The following is a 23621-nucleotide window of genomic DNA, read 5'->3' as shown; positions in this document are numbered from 1 at the left end:
AGTTAAGGGAAAGGACATCAATTGAAGTGTAACAGCACCTACAGACTAAAAATCTTTACTTCTCAGAAGGCCTCGGAGCGCCAACTTACTAAACAAAGTTAACGGAATTTTAGTGTATACGCGTGCATCACAAACACAAGCACAGTTTTATCATGTATAGATCGTGTATGTGTGTATAGATAGATATATATATATATATAGATATATATAGATATATAGATAGATTTACAGATAGATTTTTTTTTTTATGTTTGAGTTTTGAGGTAAGATCACAAGTTAAACACAACTCAAATCCTTACAGCAAGTTTCAGTGCATGGCCCCGTTCCGTTTAACCCATCGCTCGGAGAATCTACACGACAATTACGGAGAGAGAAAAGAAACGGTGTTTAGGGAAATCCAGCTCTTCCTGCGCTAGTTAATAAGCACAGCGGTGCATCTGTGTATTTTTATACATTTATATATCGCTACATTAAAAAAAAAAGGATCATTAAGGTTTTCTTTCCATGTTTGTTTTGGTCTTGATGCCATTTGGCTCAGCGTTAACTATGTTGTCTATTTTTTTTTTTTCTTTCTTCGAAATGTACCCAGGTACAGAGGTGCCAACATTGCAGATGGTAAACCGCTCACGGACAGAGAGGAGGAGAGGAAAACAAATAAAGCCCACGATAGCTTAGTGTAGCTTGACGCCTGTGGACGTGTTGATTTATTTTGTACAAGAGGTTAAGGTTCGGTGTGTCATTTCATCCGCAGTTATTTTCATAGCCCGGATCTCCGCCTTCTTGTTTCCCGTCGGCTCACGGCACCGAGGTTCGTGGACTCGAAGCCAGAACGAAAAACGGGAGCGAATCTTTTCCGTTCTTTTATTGAAGACGTTTTGCAGCGAGTCCTGCGTTTTCTGCTTTTATGCTGGCACCTCCGTTAAAGAGTTAAGGACAAACTTTAGAGAAAGAAGATCCTCGTTCTTAATAAATCTAAAAGAACAGCTAGTGTAAAGCCTAATGCCTCGTTATCGTTCCTTCGATACCTTTTTTTTTTTTTTAGTTTTGTTTTTAAAACTTGCTGCAGATACTAAGACGTAAAAGTTACAATGATCTAAAACGCACGACATCGCACAGAAAGGATGTTTCCTAATTAGTCGTTGAAAATGACAGGGACAAGAAAAAAATGTTTAAAAATAAATCAACCTGACAAACACCATTAAGCGATTTCGCTTAACCTCTGTGGCATTATGATGCATTCTCTGCAGACGCGCGTGTGCTTCTCGACACAATCTCGCCGTCAGGACGACGAGACAATATACATCTTCGTTTTTTTTTTCTTTTTTTTAAACAAAATCTTCTCTCAAGTGCTGCAACTGCTCGCCCGCTATACCGTTTCTTCTTAAGGCAAATCGCTAAAGATAAATAGGACGAAGCAGGAATCAAATAGGTATTTAAATATTGCCTTTAAACGGATGTGTCTTCAAGTAGTAGGGACGTTAAAAGTCCGCTGAGGTAAAATAGACATTCCATCAGTCGACACCACCTTCGAGAGCATCAACTAGACACTAAAAAAAAACAGACGCGAACGGATTATTATTAAGACGCACTTTGAAGTAGCTACAAGTTCTCCACCTTTCTTTCCTGCTCGTCGGATGCAAACTCCAGAAAGCTGTAGCTGCAAAAAATGCCATTGCTGATGCTAGTTTAAGCTTTTAAAAAAAAAAAAAAACAAAAACAAAAAAAAACACACAAGCTTGATCATGAACTTTGAAAAATAAAAATAATTTAAAAAAAAAAATAAAAATAAAAAATTTCGCAAGCTTGATGTGCTGATCGTGAACTTTGGGGAAAATATAAATTAAAAAAATTTCTTTTTTTTTTATTAATTAATACAAAGCCCCCACAAAAACCCCCAATATTCTTTATTTCTACTCCTCGGATAAGATTAAGGCATATCATTCGACACGTATTTGAACGATTCGACCTTGAAAAACAAATAGAATTTTTTAATGCCTTTTGAGGTTGAACGTATTTAAAAAAAAAAAAAAAAAAACTCCCCCGTTTTTGTTACGAGATGCAACATGACTCTAAAGAATGGCTTTTTCGCTCGAAACTTCTTCCACCTTTGCATTCTTCTAGCTTTAAATCAGAACTATTACTAGTCTTTAGTATTTTTTATAATCTTCTCGAATAAATAGCAATTTGGTTCTGTTTGTAGATCACGCAACATATATTACTTTAGAATTCATTCACATTACTCTATAAACTCATTCATATGAAGTGCAGAGAAGAGAATTATGGCACCGGTTTGAAGAAAGGACCATCATGCAGGTTCGTTATGTTTTTTTTTTTTTTTTTTGCATATGGTCTTCCAGCTAAAACGTGCTCCTTTACCTCCACAACACTTCGGCCTCCAGCTACTAGATATTATAGGTCCAGATTTTCTCTGCACAAGCTGCCAGTTTATTCGATGAGAACCTGGTGAAGAACCCATCCAGCTCCATGAGGCTTTTTGTGATTATTAAATGGCACCAAATGAGAACAGAGAAGCCTTTTTTTTTTTTTTTTTTTTTTTAAATTTCACCTTAGCTTCTTCGTCGTATCTATACCCGATACGAGTGGCAGTGCAAATCTATTTTAATGCCTTGCTGAACCCCTTTTCATTCACATTTCTTGTTTCATTTTGGTGGCCTTCTGCATTTGGAAAGAAAAAAAAAAAAATCTGGTAAATTCTCTTCTGCTATTCCTGACAGTTTAAAAAAAAAACTCTGACCCGGGGCTTCGGCCACGTTCGCTACGACACACCCGGATTTGTGAGGACAGAACGCACACAAAAAAATGTGGCTGCTGCATGTGAACAGCAAAAAGACGCAGGTGTGTATTTTATGCTCCGTTTGAAAGGACAGTCAGAGGTGGACTAATGAGCAACAGGGAAAGATTCAGATGTGTTCAGATGACGACAGTCACTCAGTGGAGTTACAACCACCGAAGGCGGAAAATAACACACACATTAACTTTCAGAACTTACTGCACTTCACACACACTCTCCCTCCCTCGTGAACACACCTACACACACTCTCCATCCCTAACACATACCCCCCCTCCCTCCCCTTCCCCCTAAAACACCTACACTCTCCCCCCTCCCACACACTCCCCTTCCCTAACACACACGCACACACTCTCCCTCCCTCGCTAACACACCTACACACACACTCCCTCGCTCACACACACACCCTCCCAAACACACATTCCCCCCTTCCTCCGTCCCACACTCCCCTCCCTCCCTAACACCCACTCCCCCTCCCTCCAACACACACTCTCCCCATACCCCCCTAAAACACCTTCACACACACTCCCCTTCCCAAACACACATGCACACACACACACTCCCTCACTCAGTAACACCTACACGCACCCTTCCTTCCCCCCTCCCTACTATACGTTTCAACGTTATATCTTAACGCGATGTTGGTTTGTTTTTTCCGTCTTTAGGCACGCCGGAGCTCTGACGTGCCTGTTGATAACGCGTCCACCCCTGACCCGTTCCTTACGTTAAACAAAGATGAAGCATCGTCTGCGTTCTATGACTTCGTTCACCAGATAAAAGCGCCGAGACCGTATTTTAACCGTCGGATTAAAACGAGTCACATTAGAATTTACTTTCTTCAAGTACGTGGTTAAAGATTTTATTGCAAAACTGATAAAAACATTGGCCAATTCTGCTGAACTACTCAGCACACGACTACGATCCCCTACGCAATTCAGTGAATAGTCTCACAATTGGGGGGGGAAAAAAATTAGACCCAGAAATACTGGTGCTTCGTGTTACATTTAAACAGTTCCCATGGCTTCAGTGAGACTCATGTACAATTTGGGTTAAGAGCACAACTTACACCACCTTAATTCCCTGTGGTCTCTAATACAGTGGCAAATTTTACAAATAAAAATAATAAAAAGAGGGGAAATTAAAAGCCCTTTAGACTGATTGTCTCTTTACTAATTGCGCAAATATTGCATGTCTAGATTTTGAGAATAAGAGTCCGGTCCTAATATATATATATTTTTTAAATGTTGTAGCTTCAATGTAAAATGAAAAGGAAGCACGTCTGTACACTGAACAGTTAATCAACCTTTGGCAATAAGGAAGCATTGAGTAAAAAAAAAAAAAAAAAAAAAAAAGCTGAGGGGCGACAGATTTTAAGTCTCATCACCAAGCCGGTGTTTTCTTCTTTTTCTTTTGCCAAATTATGAACGCTACAAAACGAACATGACTTTGGTTAGAACGACAACCCCCCAAAAAAAAACACCTTACATGAAAATCTGAGCTTGTGAATAGCAGAAGTTAAAGCCATACACCCTGTCGGGGGGGGAAAAAAAAAAAGCCGCTCGGTTAAGAACGACTCCTTTTTCCTATGAGAAAAAACAAAAAAATAAATAAACAGACCACTGAACTGAAGCGACAGTTCAAATGAGTTCCGAGTCATCCTTCGGCAAAAAGGCTCGATTAACGTATCATATGGCTAAAAGTTAAGTCTGTAGAGGAAGCACCACTTAAGCTGTGAATGGTGACGTTTAAAAAGAAAACCTGCTTGGGAGAAGAAAAAAAAAAAAAGGCACTGCGAAAGCAGCTCAACGCAACGCAAGATATGGTCTGCTGAGAAAGCACTACGTGGAGATTCCAGCTAGCAGCCACCCGTCGCCAATTTCTCCCTAAAAATTGAGTGTTCTTTCCCAGATAAAAGGTGGTCCCTAGGAGCAAGGATCAGTTTTTAAAGTCCTAGGTCCAACTCTGATGCTTGTGCTTTCGAGTTCCTGTTCAGTTCATCGAGGCCTGCGTGTCATAATCGGATGACTGATGGTACCCTGGTGCTACTCTTTATTCTGGAATAACAAATACGCTCTGTGTAAACCTATTGCAATGTCCCCAGTTTATTCCTTCCTCCCCTCCCAAAAAAAAAAAATGCCTACAGTAAACATGCACCATTTTTGACCTTTCAAACCCAGAGGTCATTGGTCATTTGGCTTAAGGTTGTATGGTTTCCCTTGTCTCAAAGAAAGAATTTTTTTCTGCTTAGTTTTGTGCTGAATTTGATTGCACCTGACATACAATGGACAAGCTTAAAGAGCAAGAATCAAGTATGGGATGGAAATCTGGTTGGACTGCTAAAGACACGCGACAATAGTCTCTCTCTCTCTCTCTCACTTACACACACACACACACACACACACACACACACACACACACATACCCCTATAAGAGACCATCTAATATATGGTCCAGACCTTCATGCTAGTTTACAGTAACCCGTTTAAACTGTTCCTCAGGGCAGGCTGGAAATTCCTCTGCAAGGCCACAGCTTCTCATAAGAAACACACACACACACACACTCACACAAAAGAATAAGCAGCTGCATAATACTAACCATTGCCTAGTAAACTGGGCTCAAATTAACAACAGTTTAAAAAAAAAAAAAAAAAGCGACTAGCTAGCACTCATGGAAACTCGAGCACACGAGATGGCTTGGAATATTTTCGACTCCCCCCCCCACACACACACAAGAACTAGCGAGTAATTAAATAAATAAACACGTTCGTTCCTGGTCGTCCTCTAATAGCGATAAAAAGAAAAGCAGTGATGATGGGGGCAGGAGGGTTAAGTGGCTGTAATTGCATATCCTTTTTGACTAGGTGTCTAAGAATTAAGAGAGAAAGAAGGACATACTCAGAGAAAGAGAGAGAGAGAGAGAGAGAGAGAGAGAGAGAGAGACCAAACTGATCATCCATACACACAGACGTGTTATTGTGTGTGTGCTGTATGTCGTAAGGGCTGTAGGATGCGGAACGGCTCACTCGGTCAGACAGCCGTCCAATCCGAAGGTGGCACCGTGCCGATCTTTGCCGTAGGTGTGGCGAAGGCCTCCGTTGGGCAAAGGAGGGCAAGCGGCAGTGATGCCACAATGCTTGAGCAGGTTCAGCCTGGGGGAGGAGGGAGAGGACGAAGGGGCGCTGGAGGATGAAGGCTTCATGGTCGAGAGGATGAGAGCGAGGCAGTCGGCCACAGCTTTGTTGGGAGCGCATGCCAGGGCAGGGGTGTGACCTGAAATATAGAATCACACACACAGCAATACTCAGAATGCTGAAAAGGGAAACTTCTGAACAGAATACGTCTAAGGCATTTCTCCTTACGACTAAAGAGAAGTTATTCACAAAGCAATTCACCCTTAAAAGAGCTCATAACTAGAGTAGGGGACTTAACAGAGGGAGAAGAAATGTGTTGTATACAATATTTAATAATGATAGAGAGTTAATAAGATGATACAGATTAGATCATGTAGGGATTAGTTTTTGTGACCAATCAGATTAGAGATAACATCTCTGTGTAATATATATATATATATATATAAAAAAAATACATACACATATATACACATATACCTTTAGTGGCGAATGTGAATATGACTCATTATGTCACGTCATATTCTACAGCTATGGCATTTAGAGATTCGCCAACGTCTTTGAAAGGGAGATGTGATTTAAGAAAACGATATAATTTGTCTCTGACATTTCTGCTCTGTGCCGGAGATGCTTACATTTACAACATCTCTAATACAATCGGTCACTAACGTAATCCCTACACGATATAGTCTCAAATATCTTAACATAGAGACAAAGCGAAGGTTTATAATAGATCAGGTTTTTAAAAGCACTCCGATTTTTTTTTTATTATTACACAACCAACCACAGTCTTCACAAGAATGTGTCACCTAGTAACGGGGTTAAGCCCCACCCCCTTCTCTAAGATAAAAGTTGTTGAATCACTCTTAACATAAGATTCCTAGTTAGACGTTTTAAAGCTAAATTAGGAGCGCCCTGAGATCATTATTAGATCTTTTTGAATACGATCCTTTGGGTTTAAACACTAGGTGCGTACCCTCCTCATCGACTGCCAACACCGTGGCTCCACGATTCAGCAAAGCCTGAACCACAGTGGCCAGGCCGTTCCTGGCTGCGATGTGAAGAGGCCTAAAGGACAGAAAGAGTAGAACATTAAACCAAAGCCGAGTTGTCGAGTGGAAACCTACAGCAACTCAAACTCTGTTTCAAATCTTCCCAAACGTATTAGGTCATTAAATCGTTAAGTTTTCATCCTGATGTCCAATGATTAAGTTGCTACAGCGAGAAACCTGCGATCACTCAAAATAATCCATCCGTCATGTCTTTATATTGTGATATTTTGTCCTCATGGGGAAATAGCTATAAGTGCCACACTCACCATCAACAGTGTAGTGTGCCCATGAAACAAACCTGGAGTGGTGTCATTGCTTTGTTGATGGCTAGTTAGCTAAAAAATTCTGAGAGATACACTTCCATATTTAATAGACAGAGCCACTCACATTTGAAGCATGCTGTTGGTTGCGTTGATGAGAGTCGGGTTGTGGATCTCTTTCAAGATCAGCATGGCGCACATCTCATGAGCCTGTAAGGTGCAGAAAAATGGACACACACATCGTTTAATGAAGGTGGTGAGGACGACTGTGTCCCGTCACCACTTCTCTCAAACACAGAGCTGAGAGCGAATCGTACCTTGCTGCAGGCCAGATGCAGGGCAGTGTTTCTGTTCACATCCAGAAGAGACAGATCCGCTTTGGCTCGGTGCAGCAGCAGAGCTAGACACGAACAAAACACACAGAATTAACATGACTGCTTTAATATTGAAGTGAAGGAACCAATTAAAAACAATAGACCCGTGGTCTCGAGCAGCTCTTACCCACGGCGCCGCTCTTGCCCTTGTCGGCAGCCACCATGAGTGCCGAGCGTCCCGAGTGGTCTACGGCATTGATGTCGGCTCCCATTCGCAGAATCAGGAGCAGCCCGGACACGTCCTCGGCTACGGAGGCGGCGTGGAGCGGAGTTCTACACAGCAGCAAGCCGTTAGAGAGCTCATGATTAGGTGGGATAGCAAATTAAAATTTCCAAGTAATAGGGGATCTTATAAACATTTGAAAGCATTTCAAATGAAGGTGGACAATAAGACAAATATAATTCACAATGTTTAAAGACTATTCTATAACATGTGTATTAGAATATAGAATATATTAAAAAAAAAATCAATTTCAAATAAGTTTACAAAAAAAAAAAAAAGTTACATGGTGATGCAGAAAAGGAAAAAAGTTCTATAATATACACAAAATAGTTAAGATTAAAGGTGCGGTCTCCGTTGTTTGAAAGCCAATGTTGACATTTAAAATCACCAAAACAAACACGCCCCTAACGCAAACGGGTCCCACCCCTGTATTGATAGCTCCGCCCACACATACATACATAACCCAGGCAACTAATGGAAAGAAATGTGTCTATCATAGCTGAAGGGAAGAACAATACGATTGCAGATAAACAAACAAGCAAAAATGACACACAAGTATAATCATGTAAAGGACAAAGGCATATATTAGTTCTGTGTAACAAAACAAAACCAACGTTACTCACCTATCGAGAAGGAAAAAAGCGCCTCGGCGTCTTAAGTAAAGTCGGTCACATATTCACAGATTGGAGTTTCCCGAGTCAATAACTCCTGAGCTAAACACTGTTACTACACAAAACACGGTTGTAGCTGCGTCTCTACATTACTACGATAGAAAAGAGGTGTTATTTGTGTAGTAACAGCGTTTAGCTCAGGAGTTATTGACTCAGGAAACTCCAATCTGTGAATGTGACCAACTTCCTGCTCCTTCAGTTCTCTCCAGCGCTGGAAAGCTGATCCTATATTAACACGTCCTACTTCTTACCTTATCGTAAGTCTTTCTTCGCTTTCTTTCTTTGTTTTTATCCTCCATGTCAATGTTAAAACCGCTTTCTGCTAATGTCACACATGCGCACTGAACACTCTCTCCGCCCATAATGACAAGACACGCCCCTTTCTGCTCATTGGCTACACGTTAGTTTTGATTTTTGTTTGACGGCCCGACGCAGTTTTCTGAAGCATTTCTCAAACAACGGAGACCCCACCTTTAATTCAATTTAAAAATGTAATCAAATAATCATCGCTACAACCTTAAAATAAATTGTGATCATGCAGAATGGCATTTTATCACGTTGAAGTTCAAATAAATAAAAAGACATTTACTCGATTTACAAATAAAGCCGTTAATATAACTTTGCTATCATGCAATATTCGTATCACATCACACATTTACCGACCTTCCCTTTGCATCCCTGGTGTGGACCAGTGACGTGCCAAAACTGGAGTTCAAGAGAATTTCTGCAGAACCACTATGGCCATTAATTCTAACATGAGGGGGGAAAAAACAAAAAACAAACACCATCATCGGTTGTGCGAGCGGAGACGTCTGATCAGATAACAGAACGCACTTTCTAGGGCCGGGCGATAAAACGATAACGATATGTATCGCGATAGACACATGGGCGATATCAATAAAATATGTGCTCGATAAAACGTTCGATATTTTTTATTCTTCGTCGGAAGAAAACAAAGGTTGCGAAGCAAGTTTGGTTGCATTAACAAAGGCACTCACTCTCTGGTAACCTAGCAACGTAGGGAGCGACATGCTAACAGCCAATCATGCAACAGTATCTACCTCAGTTTTATTTATGTTTACAAAACACTGCACATATTTTAAAACACTTTATTCACCAGAAGGTGAACAGCTAGTGAACTTCTTAGCACTAAACTTGCACTAAATTCTCAGGTTTCTCCATGTTTATATTTAACACTTTGCACTATTTTATTACACTTTATTAAGCATTTCTTACATTTTGCACCTTAAATGTTAAGAGATAATTGTTAAGTGTTCATTGTGACTTTAGATTTATGTTTACATTATAATTATTTGAGTTTTCCTGCTTGGTGACATTTCTGTCTTAATAACTGAGGGGATTACGATCAGAGGAAGGTTAAGTTTAAAATAAAAATGTTTAAAATGTAATATATTTTTCTCCTGGTCCTTATTTTAAATGGGTCATAAAAAATATCAATAATTATCGATATCGACCGACATGAAACACTGATATCGTGATACAGTTTTCGGCCATATCGCCCAGCCCTAGCACTATCGATATGAATTGGTATTTAAAATGAGTGAATGTGGAGAACTTACAGAGCACAGTGCAGTGGGGTGAAGGGGTTTCCCTCCTTGATACTACATGGTTTAATTTCAAGTAAAACTTCCAAACAGTCTTCGTGACCTGCTGACGCAGGGCATTTTTAAAGAAACATGTCAGTTCACGGTTTACTCAGATTCGTAGTAGTACAAGACAAGATCATCTTAAAGTGCGAGAAGATTTAGGAGGTAGAGTTAGAGCCTCACCGTGGTAGGCTGCCCAGTGTGTGGGGGTGAAGCCGTGGCAATCGGTGACAGGATGGTGTGGGTTGGTGTGATCAGCAGCAGACAACAATCTGGACAAGATCTCAGCGTGGCCACGAGAAGCAGCCAGGTGGAGTGCAGAACCGCCCTGAACGTCTTTAGTCAGGACTGTGGCGTTGTGGGACAGCAGAGCCGTCACGCAGTCCTCCCAGCCGAGCAGTGCCTACAAGGAGGAAAGGGCTCTGGTTAGAAGAACGGAAGCAAAGACAAAAAGGATCAAAGGATGGTTCGTGTTGTACTTCACACGACACACGTGTGAAAACACCACACTCTGAAAACTGTCTTTTAAATGTCATTTCTAGAAAGTGCTAGAACGCTGCTTGCGGTTTGGATGCACAAGAACGAGAACTACGCTTCTGTTTAGAAAAGAATTTGTAGAATTATATGGTCAAAAAAATGTCGACTGTGCGTGGAAAGGGTTTCTCCAGGCAGTTAGACAAATCCGACACAGTAGGGTTGTGTTTGGGTGTAAACTGCCACCTAGTGGTAAGATGTCCCGAATACTACATGCACATTTTTTGTTGAGCAAAAAAAAATAAATAAATAAAAATAAACAAACAGGAAGGTGTCCAGGAGGACTGTAAGACTGACCGCTCTGTGAAGTGCCGTCCTTCCTTTCCGGTCTCTCGTATCAGGACGCGCCCCTCGCTCCAGGAGCAAGAGGACACAGTCAGTGTGTCCTCCCAGTACAGCCAGCATCAGAGGAGTTCTGCAGAGGATTCAGACGAGCTCTCGTCATCACTAACAGCCTAATAAATGCTAATAAGTAGTTTGCTCGTTTCGTTTCTCCGAGCTTATCCGCATTTTGTAAACTGGGATAAGACGCAGTCGAGCTGCTGAGGTGGTGTACGAGAGTAAGTTCACTCACTGTCCTTCGCTGTCGGAGACGTTCGGAAGGTCACAGTCCTCGTCGCTGGACAGCAGCATCTGCAGACAGTCTGTGTGGCCGCTGGCAGCTAACACACACACGTAATAATCTCTCTGAGTTGAAGTGTCTTTGCAATAAACTTGATCTGTATTAATGTGTGTTCACACAAACATGTTCGCCACATCAAGCTATTCCGCCGTCTTAACCAGAATAAAATGCTCATTTAAATGCATAACACCAGATTGTAGTGAGTTTACCTGCAACGTGGAGAGGACTCCACTTTTTGCGGTGCTCGGTGAGCAGGCAGGATGTTGCCTGGCTGAGCAGCAGCTCTACGCAGCGAGCGTGTCCTCTCTGAGAGGCCACGTATAGCACGGAGCGTCCTGCCGAGTCGCACACGTCCACACACACCCCTGACTCGATCAACACGCTCACACACTCCCAGTGCCCTGCCTCCGCCTTTCAGATACGAGGAGAGACGACGATTATTAGAAGGCATGAAAAAGAATTCGACTTTAAATAGTATTTGAACATAACTGTAATTATACCAAATAACAACAGCGAGTGAGTGCACGATTTTATTAATCTTCTTTTTATAAAAAGGTTAAAGAATGGCCGGGGGCACGGTGGCTTAGTGGTTAGCACGTTCGCCTCACACCTCCAGGGTTGGGGGTTCGATTCCCGCCTCCACCTTGTGTGTGTGGAGTTTGCATGTTCTCCTTGTGCCTCGGGGGTTTCCTCCGGGTACTCCGGTTTCCTCCCCCGGTCCAAAGACATGCATGGTAGGTTGATTGGCATCTCTGGAAAATTGTCCCTAGTGTGTGAGTGCGTGAGTGAATAAGAGTGTGTGTGTGTGCCCTGCGATGGGTTGGCACTCCGTCCAGGGTGTATCCTGCCTTGATGCCCGATGACGCCTGAGATGGCTCCCCGTGACCCGAGGTAGTTCGGATAAGCGGTAGAAAATGAATGAGAGTGAGTAAAGAATGGCTAAGAAAACAAACAACATACGGCTAAGTGTGAAGGACTGACAGGTCCGGTGCTTTCTGCGTCTCCAGATATATTGTAGGACATCACCAAAAGCTGGAAACAGCAGAAAATAATAAGAATAACGAATCCTGCAAACTTAAACTTCAATAATCCTTCTCTGAGATTTTTTTTTTTTTTTTAGAATTTATTCAAATCCACAGAGAAAAATTGAATAAATAAACAATATATTTGTATTATAACTGTATAATTAGGTGCCTATTTGAAAGCAAGGGCTAGGGTTATGGGTAGTGTTAATGCACTCCAATATAACACTCACCAAGAGAAGAGTGAAAACCGTGTGTGTGTGTGTGTGTGTGTGTGTGTGTGTGTGTGTGTGTGTGTGTGTGTGTGTGTGTGTGTGTGTGTGTGTGTGTGTTCTCACCAGCTCGAGGCTCTGCTTGTTGCCGTGGGCAGCTGCGTAGTGCACAGCATTGTATCCTTTAGAATTGCACAGGCATGGGTCTGCTCCGTTATCCAGCAAGTACTCCACACACCTTAACACCCAAACACAAGAGCATGAATGTACACAACACAAATGTTTGACACTTTTACACTCCTACAATTTTGCACTAAAACAGGTGAAGAGTTAGACACATTTTCCCCCACGCAAGGTCAAATCCTCAAGCGTCTAGACGGCACCGAGTCACACAGCAATCAAAAGAGTTTTTAATGCTCTAAACTACATGCAAAGTGTCACTTCGATCAGAATTTGTTTGCAAGTGCATTAGGACTGCAGCTCCGATGCAGCTGCTACATTCATCGTCAAAAGTCATTTTAAATATATTTTGTTTCGAACCAATCGCTCCGTTCGCGGCTTATTTTCATTAGGGGTGTGCACGGATAGTCGAACATTCGAATAATCGGTCTGCTGTAATTATTCGATAAATAAAAACGTTATTCGAATTTCGCTATATTTTTGGCGCGGATGCAGCCGCCGCCACCAACGATGAAGAGGATGCGGCAAAAGGCTGAGCCAGTTCTTTGGCGATGGTTACAGAGAATCCAGCCGAGACGAGTGGGAACAGTTCTTGCTGGAGCCGTGTATTCCACCAGATGAGGATCCCATTCAGTGGTGGAACGAAAACACGAAGCGCTTCACAAAACTTAGTCGCTTAGCACACCGTTACTTGTGTGTCCCGGCAACTTCTGTGCCGTCAGAGCGCGTTTTCTCCGCAGCCGGCCTTATTGTTAACAGACTAAGGAGCCGACTTTCCTCCGATCATGTTGACATGCTTGTGTTCCTTAACAAGAACATGTAAAATAATAGAAAGAAAGCAAAAAAGATTTGCTGACAGTTTAAAAAGTTCAAAGTTGAATGTAGCCTAGGCTACGTTCTGTACAATAGCCTAATTGCTGCAGCCGGCTTTATTTATTTTTTTTTTATTTTTTTTTGCTTTTGCTCTGTACTTTTTTGTTTGTTTGCACACATTGTTAAAGGTTTTCAGCTACAAAACACGATGTAGCGGAATGTTTAAGCTTATTGTGTATAAGCTTGTTCAAAAATGACGGAAACAATAAATGTTACTGAAAAATAACGTCTGTCTCATTAAACTTAATTTAAATAAACGAATATTCGAATATTCGTTTTTTTGTGAGCTCAAATATTCGAATGTGACATCCCTAATTTTCATGTGATTTTACAAAACTTCAGCCGCTCAAACATCTTTCATGTAAACGCTTAATTAAAAGTTTGACAAGAAAAGCATACATGAATGATTCCTTCTCTCCATCCTCTGGAATCTGCTGGCCTCTATCCACTCTGAAGAGAGAGAGAGAGAGAGAGAGAGAGAAAGAGAAAGAGAGAGAGAGCGCAAGCGAACGTGTGTGTGTGTGTGTGTGTGAGAGAGAGTGAGAGCAAAAGAAACCGTGAGTGGGGAGAGGAGGATAGCAAGAACGAGGGTCAAAAAGAAAGAGCAAGAAAGACAGGAAGAGGATGAGAGAGACAAAGTATTTAAGAATACATGAACGTTTGCACCTTCTACATTATCCAGTTTATTGTGTGTGTGTGTGTGTGTAGTGTGTGCGTGTGTGTGTGTATGTTACCTGCAGAAAGCAGTGGAAGCAGCTGAGTAGTGTAAAGGTGTGCAGCCCGTTCGGTCAGGCTCGTTGACCTCGGCTCCTGCTCCCACTAGAATCACCACACACTGATACCTCCTGTTAGCAGCCGCATAGTGCAAAGGGGTCCTGCACCGAAAACACACACATTACACACACACACACACACACACACACTTCGTAGATACATGCTCTTTTATATAGAAGATAATTAGCGCTTACCTCCCAAACTTGTCCTTCTTATTCATGTCAGCACCACTGCTCAGCAGCAGGTTCAGACATTCAGTGTTTCTGCAAGGGGGAAAAAACATGGACAAATGAATCACTGAACACGAATCTTAATGCTCAGTGTGCTGTAGGAGTGCATGGTGTCGCTCTCTGACCCTCCAGAGGCAGCAGCGTGTAAGCAGGTTCTCCCGAACTCGTCTGGAGTGTTGATGTCGAAGCCAGCCGAGAGCACGTGCTCTTTACTCATCGACAACACGATGCTGTACAGCTGACCTGCTCACACACACACACACACACACAGAGAGAGAAATAAAGGAAAGGGGAAAAAAGAAAGAAAAAGAAAGAAAGAAAGAAAGAAAGAAAGAAAGAAAGAAGAGAAATAAAAAAGAAAGATAGAAAGAAAGGGAAAAAAGAAGAGAAATAAAGAAAAGGAAAAAAGAGAAGGAAAAAGAAAGAAATAAAGATAGAAAGAAAAGAAAAGAGGAAAAAAAGAAAAGGAAAAAAGAAAAAAGAAAGAAGAGAAAAAGGAAAAAAGAAAGAAAGAAAAGGAAAAAAGAAAGAAAAAATGAAAAGGAAAAGGAAAAGAGGAAAAGGAAAAAAAAAGAAAGAAACAAAAAGAAAGACAGAAGGAAAAAAGAGAAAAAAAAAGAAAAGAAATAAAAAAGAAAAGGAAAAAGAAAGAAAAGAAATAAAAAAGAAAAGGAAAAAGAAAGAAAAGAAATAAAAAAGAAAAGGAAAAAGAAAGAAAAGAAATAAAAAAGAAAAGGAAAAAGAAAGAAAAGAAATAAAAAAGAAAAGGAAAAAGAAAGAAAAGAAATAAAAAAGAAAAGGAAAAGAGGAAAAGGAAAAAACAGGAAAAAAGAAAGAAAGACAGAAGGAAAAAAGAGAAAAAAGAAAAGAAAAGGAAAAAGAAAGAAAGAGAAGGAAAAAGAAAAAAATGTGGATTGTTTTTAGCAGTGCATCACATTGAATTTTCCATATTAGACCATTAAGAATATTTTAGGTGGACAGAGATGTGGAGTAGTTTGAAAATCTCACAGCATCGTAATCTAGACTAACAATTCAACAATATAGCCTTAAAATGTCCTTGAACGGAGCTCAGACATCTCCCCTTTTCTCTGTGCCCTTATACCTCAATCAGTTCCTCTGATGGTTACAATAAACTCCACACCCATGATAATCTTAAACATTTAATCACTCATCACCTGTGTAGGTGTGTGTGTGTGTAATGTGTAGTGTGTGTAGTGAACAATGAGTAGGTTCTGAAAAACTACCGCTGAACCAACCCAATTAGCATAGCGTGTGTGATGTAGAAGTACCTGAGGAGAGCAGCTTGCGACAACAGTCAGAGAACCCGTAGAGCACGGCTAAGTGCAGTGGGAACATCCCGTGAATCCCTTGCCTGTGAAAAAGAAGGTTACACTTTATGGAAAGCCTTTTTTGTGCACACTTCAAGAGCACACTTTGCTTTATGTGACTATTCACACACACACACACACACACCTGGCTGTATCAGCACCGTTTGTCATTAAGGTGCTGATGAGCAGCTCATGGCCATACATAGCAGCAACATGAAGAGGAGTATTGCCATATCTGTCCACACAGTCTATCTCCCCACCTGAGAGAGAGAGAGAGAGAGAGAGAGAGAGAGAGAGAGAGAGAGAGAGAGAGAGAGAGAGAGAGAGAGAGAGAGAGAGACAAAGCATAAGATGAAGCCTAACACCCAGTTTGTGTGAAAGAAAAGAAAGGCTACTGCACCGTTCTGAATGAGGATCTGGGAGCGAGTGAAGCGTCCGTGGATGGCTGCCATGTGGAGGGGGCTCTTGCCTTCTTTGCTCTTAACAAAGGAATGAATCAGAATTAGATCGACACAAGGACAGGAAGTGGTTTATACACCTGTGCACGGTGTTAAGGGAGTGCTGCTGACCTGCATGTTGACATCAGCCCCATTGTTGACCAGCAGCTCTAGACAGAGGGCACCGTTGGTGGACACGGCAGCCAGGTGCAGGGGGCTGAAGCCTCGCTGGTTGGGCTGGTTAACGTTAGCACCACGGTTAACTAGCTCATTAGCGACTGCTTCCTGCCCCATATAACAGGCTACATGTAGAGCGGTGTTTCCAAAAGCGTTAGGCTCATCAATCTGGGTGGATAAACACACACACACGCGAACAAAATCACAACATCTTTCTTTCACAGAAAGTCACATTAAAAACAGTCCAGACTACATCACCGGATCTAGATATCGTTTAACAACGTGTTTAAGTCATGCAATGTTTCAATGTACTTGGAAAAATGAAAAAGACAGAATTCCAAGTAGGCTAACAAATGCATCCAGTGCCACAGACACCAAACAGTACAGTGACATGTTTTGCTCCTCGCCACAGTTGTGGTGATCAGAGTTACTAAAGCATTTGTCTGTTCATCTCTCCTTCTCTCGTTTCTGCAGAACTCAGTGACTCAGCGGGTTTCTTATTCAACACATTCTTCCATCATAAAGTCTCCAACCATGTGATTTGTACTCAACACTAGGCCTCAATTTACATTACAGAGTTACACCGTAAACACACACGTCAGCACGTTACAAACGTCCAGCCGTTCTTAAAAAAAAAAAAAAAAAAAAAACACTCGGAGGTTCCAGCCTGAAAATATTCAGTTACAATGAAATTAAGCACGATCCCTCATGAGTAAGTCGACTTATGTTACGTTAGAGACCGTGGCTATTCTAGCATGTCCAAATAAAATGCTATTCGCTACAGGTCATGCTCACTTAGTCAAAGGTTTTGTTTCCTTTTTATTAACGAGCAGTAAATCCAGTGCGTGTTAAGATGAGCGCGTGTGTTAAGATCGTTTTGCTGACCTCTGCTCCGTTGCGCAACAGGTACTTGACCACGTCGACGTGTCCGCTGGCGGCAGCGGCGTGCAGAGGAGTGTAACCGCGCTTGTCCTTACAGCTCTTATCTGATCCTTGAGACACCAGCAACTTTACCACCTCCAGATGACCTGGAGCACAAATATAAACACAGTTAAAAATGCTGCGTGTGTGTATGAGATGTCGAGCCTCAAGGGAGGCCGCTACGATCTTACAGTAAGACTCAAACTATGAGACAGTCCATATAAACCGAGCGATTCATCTGAGAAATGACTCACCGAGGTAAGCCGCCCAGTGGATCGGCTGCCTCTCCTTCTTATCGCTGGCACTCAGATTGGCCCCTCGGTTCAGCAGCAATTTAACCATCTTTAAAAAAAAACAAGTCATCATTCGCTGCTACCTGCTGCACAGGGTGTGGCTCTTTCCTCTTCGTCTGTTCACGTTTACACTATTTATAACTACATCTACTGCACGAAACATACCACCAGAATCACAGTGTAACCTCCAGCACATTTAATACAACAGCATTAATAATGAAGCATAATTTTAATACTATTACCTACTAGAGATGTTTGATTTCAAGAGCTTGCAAATTACTTACAATATTACTAGAAACATCTGGAATTTGCAGCAATTCTTTTTTTGCGCAGCGTCTAAGAAACGTGTAATCCGTATAATTCTCCCTTTCTTTGTCCCGTTCTACTGTCGGATGTGGTTCTCGACGGTATGGTACAGCGCAGTTTGATTGACATGCTGACTCAACGCTGTAGTTTAGCTATGCAGAGTCGGTAGCTAGGCAACGTCTGCATGTAGCTTTGAGTGGGGAAATTGTCTAAATCTGCCTCATTGTCCAGGGCCTGCAACATGCTGTGAGATTCTAGAATAGCAGAGCAACCTTTTCTCCTCAACCAGAACATAGGATTTGAACTAGCAGGCAGGTTAAACGTTAGGTGACTGCTTTGTGGAACGAGCTTTTGCTTGTGTTAGTAATAGTCAGTAAATTTGACAATCACAGTATCGTGTAATATATTGATCATATTCTCATAAGAATATTAAAATACCTAAATTAACTTATTCATATCCTCTGAGTTCCAGCCACCATTCTAATAGTGTGCCTGTGTGATCTATTTAAGTATTCTGCTTCAGTGTGCATTATGCGGTTTGGGACGCAGCCACATTCTCTGTGAATGTGTTCTGATTTGGCATCTGTGTGAAAGGTGCAATGCGACCCACTTCAAGCCATTATCACGGACACGTTGAGTTAGTATAGAAGCGGTGGATACGGAAGCAGGTGTCTGACCTCCTGGCAGCCGCTCTGGGCAGCGTGGTGAAGGGCGGATCTGCCCGTGCGGTCGGCCATGTTCACGCTGCTGATGTGGGAGAGCAGGGCTTCGGTGCAGCGCATGGCTCGGTTTGCTGAAGCGATGTGCAGCGCCGTCTGCCAGAACTTATCCCTCGCCGTCACGTCGGCCCCTTTTCGCAACAGCAGCACCACCGCCCTCTGGGTTAACAAGTGGATAAAATGGATAACAATAAGAGTACGAGTTTTGTTCAGTAAACAATTACACATTAATCTGTTGACGATGTTGATTTAAAATGACTCACCTCGTTCCTGGAGGCTGCTGCTCGGTGTAACGGTGTCAGCCACATGTGGTCCTTTGCGTTGACATTTGCACCTAAGGAATAAAAATACAATGAGCAGGATGATATTGGAATGATATATTAATGAACACGGACCAGCTTGTAGAAATATTAGTCGAATAATCACCTGCTGTGATGAGGAGGTCCATGATATGGACGTCCCCCAACCAAGCGGCAGCATGCAGAGGTGTGCGTCGCTCCTGGTCCTTAAAAACACACACACACACACACACACACAACCTTATCTTCATGAAGGAAAACACCTTCTGTGTCTCCTTTTAACCTTCTTCGCTTCACTGTGAAGTGGTTGAAATGAGAATAAAAGCTTCTTGACTTGACTGTGAAGATTCTGCTGAGCATGACTGGCACTGACTAACCCTGAGGCAGTTTCAGCAAATTAATAAAGGAGTATCCTAACACTTGAACGCAATCAAGCTTTAACATTCTCTGTTCCTTTTTGATGTAGATAAAACTGTGTGACTACAAAGATACGGCAAAGATGATGACTTGGAACGTGCACTGTATAAACAAAAGTATGTTGACTCCTGACCATCGTACCTATATTTGGTTCGTCCCCAAATGACTAGAAGAATACCAATTTGTCTAGAACATCTTGTATGCTGTAGCTTTACAATTTCCCTTCGCTGAAACCAAGAGGCATAAACAACGTTCCAGCATGAAACTCCCCTGTGCATCTCTATGACAACGTGGTGTGTTATGATTGGAGTGGAAGAACACAGAGTCCTAACTCCGACTCAACCCCACTGAACACCTCGGAGATGAATCCTCGAGTGACCTCACTAAAGCTTTCCCAGCACAGCGGAGGTTATTAGAACAAAAAGGAGGGACTAACTCTGGAACAGGATGGTCGGGTGTACGCAAATGTTTAGCTATACAGTGCATTAACTCCAATTTGTGAATGTGTGTCAATTTAAAAGCTCTGAGAAGGTCAGTTAAAGTCTGTTAAAGTCCTCATTAGCATATTGCAAGTATTCCATGGTACGAAAACACAAAGCATTAGAATTAGACTGCGTTCACGGAGGTTTTGATGTTTTCTGATTTTACTGCTGTATCATTTTTATAGACGACATGGTTGTGTGAAATGTTGCACAGTTTTCCTCTTTTTATACGGTCAGGTGTCGCTCACTCGGCATTCCAATGTTAGTTTAGAATCAGCTACAAACGTCAGCTTCAAATCACATTCAAAATATTCATCAACGTATCTCAGCTTTCATTCTGAAACAAAAAGAGAAAACAAACCAGTGCATTGACTTCATCTTTCTTGTGCAAATATAACTGAACTTCATCTGCATTCCGATTAAATATGGCCTGGACCAGAGGTGGCTGAGGGACACAAAGAAAGAAATGGTTAGAAATACAATGATTTACGCTGCATAAATACACACGATGCAAAACATTCACAGAACGCATGATGCTGAACACAGTACATGCCCTGATTCAAGGTCATAAATCATGTGCTGCGCTGTTTCCAACTAGGAGATGATTTTTTTCCAATAACAGCATGTGCCAAAGTGACTATCCATGTATAGTTACAAATAAAGCTGCGTAACGTCTGGAGTTTACTTCCTTTTATCGCTATAGTTACCGTTTGTGTTATAGTTATAACTGCCTCCTCCCCACAACACAGCTTGCCATATTACTGAGAAACCAGAAAGAATAATTTACAGTTTTTAACCTTTTGTTAAATAACAGTACAACAGTAGTGTAGTACTGAGGAGCAGTATTTATGTAGTACTACTGAATAGCGGTGAAGTGCTGAGCAGCAGTGAGCTACTGAATTGTGTAGTACTGAGAAGGGCAGCGTTAAATTACACAGTACAGAGTTGTAGTGCAGTACTGAATGGTGTAGTACCGACTAGTGGAGCAGTACTGAACTGTGTACTAATGAATGCTGTAGTACCAACTAGTGGTGTAGTACTGAACTGTGTACCGACTAGTGGTGTAGTACTGAACTGTGTACCGACTAGTGGTGTAGTACTGAACTGTGTACCGACTAGTGGTGTAGTACTGAACTGTGTACCGACTAGTGGTGTAGTACCGACTAGTGGTGTAGTACTGAACTGTGTACCGACTAGTGGTGTAGTACTGAACTGTGTACTGACTAGTGGTGTAGTACTGAACTGTGTACTGACTAGTGGTGTAGTACTGAACTGTGTACCGACTAGTGGTGTAGTACTGAACTGTGTACCGACTAGTGGTGTAGTACTGAACTTTGTACAGACTAGTGGTGTAGTACCGACTAGTGGTGTAGTACTGAACTGTGTATCGACTAGTGGTGTAGTACTGAACTGTGTACCGACTAGTGGTGTAGTACCGATTAGTGGTGTAGTACTGAACTGTGTACCGACTAGTGGTGTAGTACTGAACTGTGTACCGACTAGTGGTGTAGTACTGAACTGTGTACCGACTAGTGGTGTAGTACTGAACTGTGTACCGACTAGTGGTGTAGTACTGAACTGTGTACCGACTAGTGGTGTAGTACTGAACTGTGTAACGACTAGTGGTGTAGTACTGAACTGTGTACCGACTAGTGGTGTAGTAACGACTAGTGGTGTAGTACTGAACTGTGTACAGACTAGTGGTGTAGTACTGAACTGTGTACCGACTAGTGGTGTAGTACTGAACTGTGTACTGACTAGTGGTGTAGCACTGAACTGTGTACAGACTAGTGGTGTAGCACTGAACTGTGTACCGACTAGTGGTGTAGTACTGAACTGTGTAGAGACTAGTGGTGTAGTACCGACTAGTGGTGTAGTACTGAACTGTGTACTGACTAGTGGTGTAGTACTGAACTGTGTACTGACTAGTGGTGTAGTACTGATCTGTGTACTGACTAGTGGTGTAGTACTGAACTGTGTAACGACTAGTGGTGTAGTACTGAACTGTGTAACGACTAGTGGTGTAGTACTGAACTGTGTACTGACTAGTGGTGTAGTACTGAACTGTGTAACGACTAGTGGTGTAGTACTGAACTGTGTAACGACTAGTGGTGTAGTACTGAACTGTGTACCGACTAGTGGTGTAGTACTGAACTGTGTACTGACTAGTGGTGTAGTACTGAACTGTGTAACGACTAGTGGTGTAGTAACGACTAGTGGTGTAGTACTGAACTGTGTACCGACTAGTGGTGTAGTACTGAACTGTGTACTGACTAGTGGTGTAGCACTGAACTGTGTACCGACTAGTGGTGTAGTACTGAACTGTGTAGAGACTAGTGGTGTAGTACCGACTAGTGGTGTAGTACTGAACTGTGTACTGACTAGTGGTGTAGTACTGAACTGTGTACTGACTAGTGGTGTAGTACTGAACTGTGTAACGACTAGTGGTGTAGTACTGAACTGTGTAACGACTAGTGGTGTAGTACTGAACTGTGTAACGACTAGTGGTGTAGTACTGAACTGTGTAACGACTAGTGGTGTAGTACTGAACTGTGTAACGACTAGTGGTGTAGTACTGAACTGTGTAACGACTAGTGGTGTAGTACTGAACTGTGTACCGACTAGTGGTGTAGTACTGAACTGTGTACTGACTAGTGGTGTAGTACTGAACTGTGTAACGACTAGTGGTGTAGTAACGACTAGTGGTGTAGTACTGAACTGTGTACCGACTAGTGGTGTAGTACTGAACTGTGTACTGACTAGTGGTGTAGTACTGAACTGTGTAACGACTAGTGGTGTAGTACTGAACTGTGTACCGACTAGTGGTGTAGTACTGAACTGTGTACCGACTAGTGGTGTAGTACTGAACTGTGTACCGACTAGTGGTGTAGTACTGAACTGTGTACCGACTAGTGGTGTAGTACTGAACTGTGTAACGACTAGTGGTGTAGTAACGACTAGTGGTGTAGTACTGAACTGTGTACTGACTAGTGGTGTAGTACTGAACTGTGTACTCAAGCTCAATAAAATGATAAATAAATGGTTTGGTTATGTAAAATTTTAGAGCTCTTGCTGTGTAGGAAGTCCAAGTGAACGAGCTGTTACTATGGAAAAGTATAACGCGTTATAACCAGAGTTATTAACATATAGACGTGTGATTTAAAATTCTGTCACAGCTGCTGTTATACAAGAAAACGATGGAGATTAAACAGCACTAGGTGGAATAATTCTGAATCAGTTCAGATGAACGAAGCTAGATTATGACAGCAGTTACATAACAGTAATACTATAATATATACACACACACACAACACGCCCAGTGAATAACACGAATTTATATTCATACATCCTAAAACAAATTATTATTGTTATTCTTAATGCACACAAAACATTAATTGAAAAATAAATAAATAAATATTTATTTTACTTGCTAAAACAAATTCAAGCAGAAAGAAAATGCCCAATACGTCGGGTTGGGTTCAGGTTAGCAAAGGTAGCAACCGGCTAACGTCCGCGCTCAACAAACCCAACAAACATTTTAACGTCGCTGAAAATTCTACTAAATTATTTAAACACATCACATCCTATGTGTCTGTAAATAAGACGGATATAACGACTTAACCAAGCCGAGTGAAAGCTACAGGAACCGGAACGGTAAAGCGTAAACAATC

The 23621-nt window shown here is 41.8% G+C and overlaps 1 protein-coding gene across 2 annotated transcripts in view; it reads right to left on the bottom strand.

Annotated features, from left to right (window-relative positions):
* Nucleotides 1-5212: 5212 nt before the first annotated feature.
* ankrd52a (ankyrin repeat domain 52a) overlaps nucleotides 5213-23621 on the bottom strand; it is an 18670-nt gene continuing 261 nt past the window's right edge. Inside the window, exons 2-28 of one of the 2 annotated variants that reach the window (XM_060894687.1) lie at nucleotides 20312-20395; nucleotides 19179-19257; nucleotides 19016-19086; nucleotides 18711-18911; nucleotides 17689-17776; nucleotides 17399-17541; nucleotides 16469-16681; nucleotides 16300-16378; nucleotides 16045-16159; nucleotides 15861-15943; nucleotides 14697-14814; nucleotides 14536-14604; nucleotides 14302-14442; nucleotides 13967-14017; nucleotides 12641-12752; nucleotides 12241-12312; nucleotides 11490-11691; nucleotides 11233-11320; nucleotides 10956-11073; nucleotides 10308-10527; nucleotides 10098-10188; nucleotides 9181-9267; nucleotides 7751-7896; nucleotides 7567-7649; nucleotides 7377-7459; nucleotides 6914-7005; nucleotides 5213-6079 (exon numbers count right to left, since the gene is read on the bottom strand). In XM_060894687.1, coding sequence (XP_060750670.1) covers nucleotides 5829-6079; nucleotides 6914-7005; nucleotides 7377-7459; nucleotides 7567-7649; nucleotides 7751-7896; nucleotides 9181-9267; nucleotides 10098-10188; nucleotides 10308-10527; nucleotides 10956-11073; nucleotides 11233-11320; nucleotides 11490-11691; nucleotides 12241-12312; nucleotides 12641-12752; nucleotides 13967-14017; nucleotides 14302-14442; nucleotides 14536-14604; nucleotides 14697-14814; nucleotides 15861-15943; nucleotides 16045-16159; nucleotides 16300-16378; nucleotides 16469-16681; nucleotides 17399-17541; nucleotides 17689-17776; nucleotides 18711-18911; nucleotides 19016-19086; nucleotides 19179-19257; nucleotides 20312-20395 — 3180 coding nt within the window. In that variant the 3' untranslated portion in view covers nucleotides 5213-5828. The remainder of the gene's footprint in view (nucleotides 6080-6913; nucleotides 7006-7376; nucleotides 7460-7566; nucleotides 7650-7750; nucleotides 7897-9180; nucleotides 9268-10097; nucleotides 10189-10307; nucleotides 10528-10955; nucleotides 11074-11232; nucleotides 11321-11489; nucleotides 11692-12240; nucleotides 12313-12640; nucleotides 12753-13966; nucleotides 14018-14301; nucleotides 14443-14535; nucleotides 14605-14696; nucleotides 14815-15860; nucleotides 15944-16044; nucleotides 16160-16299; nucleotides 16379-16468; nucleotides 16682-17398; nucleotides 17542-17688; nucleotides 17777-18710; nucleotides 18912-19015; nucleotides 19087-19178; nucleotides 19258-20311; nucleotides 20396-23621) is intronic. The other variant, XM_060894689.1, reaches the window with a different exon arrangement.

Source organism: Tachysurus vachellii, chromosome 19 (assembly GCF_030014155.1).
Source record: "Tachysurus vachellii isolate PV-2020 chromosome 19, HZAU_Pvac_v1, whole genome shotgun sequence".
Classification (NCBI taxonomy): Eukaryota; Metazoa; Chordata; class Actinopteri; order Siluriformes; family Bagridae; genus Tachysurus; species Tachysurus vachellii.
Note: the sequence above shows the minus strand (reverse complement) of the source record. Positions and strands in the feature narration are given on the sequence as shown.